Source organism: Tarenaya hassleriana, unplaced genomic scaffold (assembly GCF_000463585.1).
Source record: "Tarenaya hassleriana unplaced genomic scaffold, ASM46358v1 Cleome3, whole genome shotgun sequence".
NCBI classification, from domain to species: domain Eukaryota; kingdom Viridiplantae; phylum Streptophyta; class Magnoliopsida; order Brassicales; family Cleomaceae; genus Tarenaya; species Tarenaya hassleriana.
In genome coordinates this window covers 3,407,579-3,414,352 of record NW_010966177.1, presented here as the reverse complement: position 1 = coordinate 3,414,352, position 6,774 = coordinate 3,407,579, and the positions used below count along the sequence as shown (strand labels likewise).

At 32.1% G+C, this 6,774-nt stretch overlaps 2 protein-coding genes across 2 annotated transcripts in view; both read right to left on the bottom strand.

The window, feature by feature from the left end:
- Positions 1–727: 727 nt before the first annotated feature.
- On the bottom strand, positions 728–1,141 carry LOC109116887 (putative defensin-like protein 165). Its single transcript, XM_019203126.1, has 2 exons — positions 1,052–1,141; positions 728–933 (listed from the first exon to the last, which is right to left on the bottom strand). Exons 1-2 carry the CDS (start codon positions 1,101–1,103, stop codon positions 728–730), a joined length of 258 nt encoding a protein of 85 aa, XP_019058671.1. The 5' UTR covers positions 1,104–1,141.
- A 3,677-nt stretch (positions 1,142–4,818) lies between these two features.
- LOC104819103 (ribulose-phosphate 3-epimerase, cytoplasmic isoform-like) overlaps positions 4,819–6,774 on the bottom strand; it is a 2,396-nt gene continuing 440 nt past the window's right edge. The window contains exons 2-8 of the mRNA XM_010548996.1: positions 6,447–6,451; positions 6,187–6,249; positions 5,989–6,095; positions 5,780–5,877; positions 5,594–5,686; positions 5,329–5,370; positions 4,819–5,126 (exon numbers count right to left, since the gene is read on the bottom strand). Coding sequence (XP_010547298.1) covers positions 4,971–5,126; positions 5,329–5,370; positions 5,594–5,686; positions 5,780–5,877; positions 5,989–6,095; positions 6,187–6,249; positions 6,447–6,451 — 564 coding nt within the window. The 3' untranslated portion in view covers positions 4,819–4,970. The remainder of the gene's footprint in view (positions 5,127–5,328; positions 5,371–5,593; positions 5,687–5,779; positions 5,878–5,988; positions 6,096–6,186; positions 6,250–6,446; positions 6,452–6,774) is intronic.

Genomic DNA, 6,774 nt, shown 5'->3' with positions numbered 1-6,774 from the left:
TAACCTCAATCCGGACAGTTTGGGATCAGTCCGACTTGTTCCCGACTTCTTTAACTCATAAAACTATTCAAATCAACACAATGATTTATAGACATGAAAATAATCATATAATATTCAAGAAACACAATTAACTATCAATTTTGCATACAAACATTCGAACTCCGAAATCAATAAAAATAAAATTCTCGAATTACATCCAAATTCACTCATAAAATTATGTCGGTCGTTTTTTCGTGACGGTAGTTTTTTCTAGATTGATTAGAACTTTTTCTTTAATTTTAATAAGAACTCTTTTTTTCTCTCTTTTTTTACTATATTTTTTTATTTTTTTTGCTCTCCCTATGCGAGGACATCTCTTTTTATATATGAGAGTTTTTGTGTGTTTTTTTAATGTGGACGGCTAATCCGCCCACTTTAGTTATTATTATTTTTATTTTTAAAACATGGGTGTCCATTAGCCGCTGTCCACCTACCTATTGTTTTTTAAAAAAATTGATGATTACACATTTAATATAAACTAATCAAATCATTTAATAGTTAGCACAAAGTTTCGTACCATAATTTTATTATTCTTTAATTTTTTCCACCTCTTTACATATAATTCAGATCATTACAGCGTTTTTAAACACACATGTAACTGTCATTGCAGTCACTTATTTAAACAAACTTAAAGAACAACCATACGTATCATGTTCTTGTTCTTGTCTTGTCGGAAGCTTTAATTCCGTCATGTTTGTAATAATGCGGAACCGCAATTATAAGCACAATTGCAAACATATTTCTCGGAGCCATAAGGTTTCTCAATGCAGCTTCCGAATCCATTAAATTGTTTGAAACATTTGGCCCTGCAGTTATATAGTACACATTGCGTATTTGGGTCCAACTCTTTTACGCATCTCTTTTGTGCCTCACCTCCCGGTAACATTGTCATAACTGTTCTCAACAAATTTTTTAAAAATAAAATCCAATCCAATGGTCATCATATGTTTATATAAAGTAAGAATGAAATAATGGTAGGTCGTCATAACAATTAAATGAAGATAAAAAATACCCGAGACGAGAAGCACCAAAGCCAAAAAGTACGAGCAAGAACGGTTGGCCATGACTTGAGAGATTATGGATATTAATTATTGTTTTGTGTTTGTCGTGAAGGTGAAGTGTTTCGTGAAATATTCGTCTTCTTTGGACTGTTTATATAGTCCAACGAAACAGTTGTATTTGTTAATAAGGTTAATTTTATAATTGATATTTTTGGTAATAGGCTTTTTTACCATCTAAATTTGGTAACATTTGAAGTTGTAACATTTTAAAGTTATTTCGGTTTAGGAATCGATGTATCCATAAATAGCGATATATGTAACATCTTATAACAGTATCTATTGTATCGGTATTCTTTGTATACGATTATTGATCGATCACAATAAAATACGAGGTTTTAATCTTTAAAGCATACGTTTAATTTGAATGTGTCATATATTTATTAAGAATTCATGAAAGAACATATACTTCTATGTGAATATACGTAGTTATGGATGGTTACATATGATAGGGTTCTTAACCTTTCATAAAACTTTTCATATAAAGTAGTTATCATAGGTGTGATTGTATTTAAAAGGATATAAACATTTCATGAAGTTAAGATAGAAGAAAAATGCGAAACTATTAGCATTCTTTTTTTTTGTTTGATAATCAGGAGGTTCAGTGAGCATTCGGCCTGCTTAATCCTCTGTTCGGAGTCAATTTTTAGTCACATAATTAATTGCACTCATCTTCTCCACCAGTGGAATCGAACCCAAAACTTTAAGGATGACTTTGTTATCTCTCAACTATTGCGTAACCAACAAACTGGGTTGTTAGAATTCATGTTATAAGAGTAGAAAAGATTATAACCATAGATTATGAAAAGGAACAAAATCATAATATGCATTTGTTCCTACAAAATAGAGAGATAATCGAATCTCATGAAAATATCTTATGTACTATTACTTGTTTGGTTAATTCTACGTGCTTCGAATTAGCAGAACATTATAAAAGGAGAGATAAAAACCTAAAAAAAGCCCTAAACTTTTTTTCTCACCCGACCACGGTTGGGTGGTATTGATGATTGTTAAGGGTAGAAGGTTTTTGACTTCTTGTCCCATATTTCATGTTCGAGTTACGAAAGAAAGGTACATAATTTAATTGCGGTACAAATTTCAGAAGACGAATCTCGGGAGATATAGTCGGGTCGAATCCTCAGTGAACTTTCGAATTATTAAAAAAAAAATTCTAAACTTTTCAAAACGATCCTTTTAGCCTCTTAATTATTTATAGATCTAAATAAACTTTAAATTTTTTTATAAAGCATCCAAAAAAATCAAAATATTTAAAAAACGTCCATGTAAAACCTCAAATCAACGAAAATCCAAATAAAAATAAAAAATTTAATAAAATATCTAAAACACATCATCATTTTTATTAAATTATTATATCATAAATATATTACATAAAGTATAATAATAATAATAATAATAATATTTATTATTATTATTATTATTATTATTATTATATATCCATATACAATATACAACTATCTACAAATACATAAAATTCATATTTATAAAAATATAAAGAAAGTTATTATATTTTTCACCACTTAATAGTATAAATTATATTATTATAAATATATTTATGGTATCAAATTATTATTGTTATAAATATATTTTTTATTGAATTGAAAACATATAAATTCAGAAAAATTGGTTTTTGATATTTCTTTTTTATAAAATTTGTATGTTTTATTTGATTTTGTTGTGATTGATGTTTTGAATGGATATTTAACAGTAGTAAGGATTTTTTAGACATAAAAATTGAATGTTTATTTGGAAGTCATGAATAGTTGAAGTTTTAAATGTATATTTTGAAAAGTTGAATATTTTCATGGGATTTTTCCTGAAAGGGGATTGACCACACAATGTCTAGCACGAGATGATTTTCTATGTTTACCTCTAATAGAATGAAGGGCACCTAGAATTTGTACGTAAAAACATAATGTATGTTTACTCCAATCGTGTATCATTCAATATCATTTATAAATATCAATTTTCAAATTTTCTGAAATTACACTCATATATTTAGTGTACTAATAGATAATTTTTTGTTAGGTTTAATTTTTTTTAATAGAACTTTTGCATTACATGATACAAATTGTTTTTATACAACTAATATAAATGTTTAAACCATTTAAAAGTTATGAGATAATTTCGAAATTCATGGAAGCATTCTGATCTCATTATTGATATTTGTTTGTTTGGCGCGTATTCTGTGGGATAGAAAACACGAGTTTCTAGTCACATTCGGTGATGATTCGAGAGAAACATATAATTTTATTTTACGTAATGGTAAGTGAACATGCATAGTTTTGTGCTACTAAAATCAATTTTTAAATTTCTGAAATCACACTCATTTAGTGTACCAATAAATAATTTTTTGTTAGATTTAATATTTTATTTAATAGAATTTTTTTGGGTATCTGGATATCCATGAAGAAACTCAAACTAATCTAAACGATTGGAGAAACTAATGTCAATGTTTTCTTTCAAACTTGAAATTTGAATTTGGGGCGGGATAAATGTTAAACGTCTGTATTTCACTGGTTGAATTATCCAAATTTAGATTTGAATATAATTTTTGCATTACTTGATATAATTGTTTTTGTATAACTAATGTAAAATGTTTAAATCATTTAATAAGATAGTTTCGAAATTGATGGAATTATTTTGATTTTATTATTTCGTTTAGCGTGTATTTTGTGAGAAATAAAACACAAGTTTAGTCTTGATAATTGTATAGAAACATATAGTTTTATTTTACGTAATGGTAAGTGAACATATATAGTTTTGTGCTACTAAAATCATGCAGAACCACAATTATAAACGCAATTGCAGACATAACTCCCGGAACCAGAAGGTTTCTCAAAACAGCTTCCGAATCCATTCAATTGACTCAGACATTTCGCCCTGCAGTTTGATAGCACACATTGCGTTGTTGGGTCCAACTCTTTGATACACCTCTTTTGCTGAGCTTTACTTGCCGGTAATACAGCTGTGACTGTTATAAAACAAAAAACAAAAATAAAAAATCGAATTCAATAACAACATGTTTATATATATATATATATATATATATGGATAGATGAAAAAATGGTTGTTGATAAAAGTACCTGAAACGAGAAGCAGCAAAGCCAAAAAGAACGAGCAAGAGCGACTGGCCATGACTCGGGGGATTATGAATATGATTGTTATGTATTTTTGTTGTGAATATGTTGGTGAAATATATGGCTTCTGTGGACAGCTTATATAGTTGAAGAAAACATAAAAATTCTTCTCCTTACGTGGAATATTTTGAAAATTTATTATTTGACCACAGATTAAATGTATCGGTTTGGTCATATCCATCTTCCTCTGGTAATGAGCTCGGCTTCCTTTCTTGGGTTGATGCAAGGTTCATTCATCCTTTGACCCATGATTCGCACTAATATTACACATTCAGATTGATTCATATCTTACTCTTTGTTTGCGAGTCTGAACAGGGTTATATACGGAATTTAACACAATCAACATAGATCATAATCCTTGAACGACGATAAAAACGTGTTTTAATATTATATAAAATAATGTTAAAATACGTAGTTATACTTTGATGGATAATGCCATGCAATTAAGTCGAATCACATCAACTGAAGCTGAGTGAATGCGTTTTCACAATCGGTGAAGAAATTATGTTTTTTTACATCAAGGCATATATGCATGAAACTTGGATTCGTAACTTTAGACTAAATTGGTGGAGAAGTTGAATCATTTCACAAAAGTGTTATATCATTAGATACCACATATATAGCCCAACTCGATGACCATAACAATATATATATTTTTTTAATTATGGATATCTATAATTATTCAAAAGTCAGATATTATTACAAGACCAGAACCTCAAGATGTGGTTTGGGCTTTGAGAACAGAGTCCCTGAGGAGGGAGATGACAAGACCAGGATCCGGCGCTCCGAACACTGAACTTCCGGCCACTATACAGTTGGCCCCTGCCGCAGCCGCCACGTCTATGGTCGACGGCCCCAACCCTCCGTCCACCTGCACACGTTTTACGACATCCGCATGAACTTACCAAATATGAAACTCTTTCCGACAACCCAATGGGACATCACGCGAGTTATTTGGGGCTTAGGACCATGTGGGCAGAGTCAACTTCGTATAATGATATTATTCGCTCTCATTCCAACCAAATCTTTATATCTTGATGCAACATTCTGAACTGAAAAGGCGAGAAGCTTACCTCGATATCAAGAGTCGGGTATTTGCTCCTCAATGCACGAACCTTTGTCACCCACAACCACAAACCAAAAATAAATACATGATCCAGATGAAGCGAAACATAGCAGTTTTCACTAGAAACTAATGTTTTGTTTTCATCGGACAAGCAAAAATATTTACATCCGTCGCTGGCACAAGATCTGAGATTCATATAATCTATGTCAAAGGGAAATAACCACCACCACGAGAACACAGGAAAATAAAAAAACAAATTTGGTACATGGCACCTTATCCATCATGTCTGGCATGAACTTCTGTCCACCAAATCCAGGTTCTACGGTCATCACAAGAACCATTTCAACAGCATTTTCTCCTTCAACCTGTCACAGAACAAGAAGAACAAACTACAGAATGTTGGAACCTTACTGGCCAATGTCAACGTTAATCTCCATAGCATTAAAAAAAAGTCATACCAGAGGATAGATTTCTTCGATGGGTGTTCCAGGCTTCAGTGATATGCCCGGCCTCATTCCAGCAGACTTAATTTTCTGAACAAGTTCTCGCCAATTGTCTGAAAGAATCGGTACAGTGAAAGTTTGAATCTACGAGAAGAGAAAATAAAGGATGGCGAGGAAGCTTTTTTGGCGAGAAAGAGATGAGAGAGATCACAGAGAAACTGAACCTTTGGCCGCCTCGATGTGGAATGTGAAACCAGACGCCCCGGCTTTAGCCAGAGGCTCCACGTAATCCAGGGGATTTGTCACCATAAGATGACAATCAAGATAAGCACTGTGATGCACCCAAACAGTAAATTCAGCTTCAGACATCAGTTCACGTGTCTAAGCTTAAGTTAAGGGGGTGAGATGAAAAACAACATTACTCGGTGTGCTTTCTCAAACTCTCGATAATGGGTGCACCGATCGTTAAATTTGGGACAAAATGCCTGCATGAGGAACACCGACAAATTAGATAAAAAAATCTCGAAGTTCCTTGAAGAAATTACTAGGCGGTTCTTGATCCATAGTGGGAGAATCAAATGTGTACAAAACGAATGCATGAGAAGGGAACCCGTGTAATCGAATACTGGAGAATGCCCTGTAGACAAACACCACATATACAGGCACAGGCATCGGAACTTACCCATCCTGCAAATTTAAACAACAGGTTGATGAGAATGTTCTTGGAAGCAATAACTATGTATGATAGCACAATCAAACATAGGCGTAGTAATCAAACTTCATAGGTTCAGACTGAATATAACAAGTCCACAAAAATTCACAATCAAACTTCATAGAATTACAGAAGAATATCACAATGAATCAGGCAGCTAAAAAACACCAAGAGGTGTAGTAATCAAGGGCATAAAGTATCAATGGCATACGCATTTTCACATTCAATTCCACAGATTCAAGGAAAGTTATTTCGAATTTGTCAAAAAAAAGTATCACCATTTACGTATCTCTTTCCC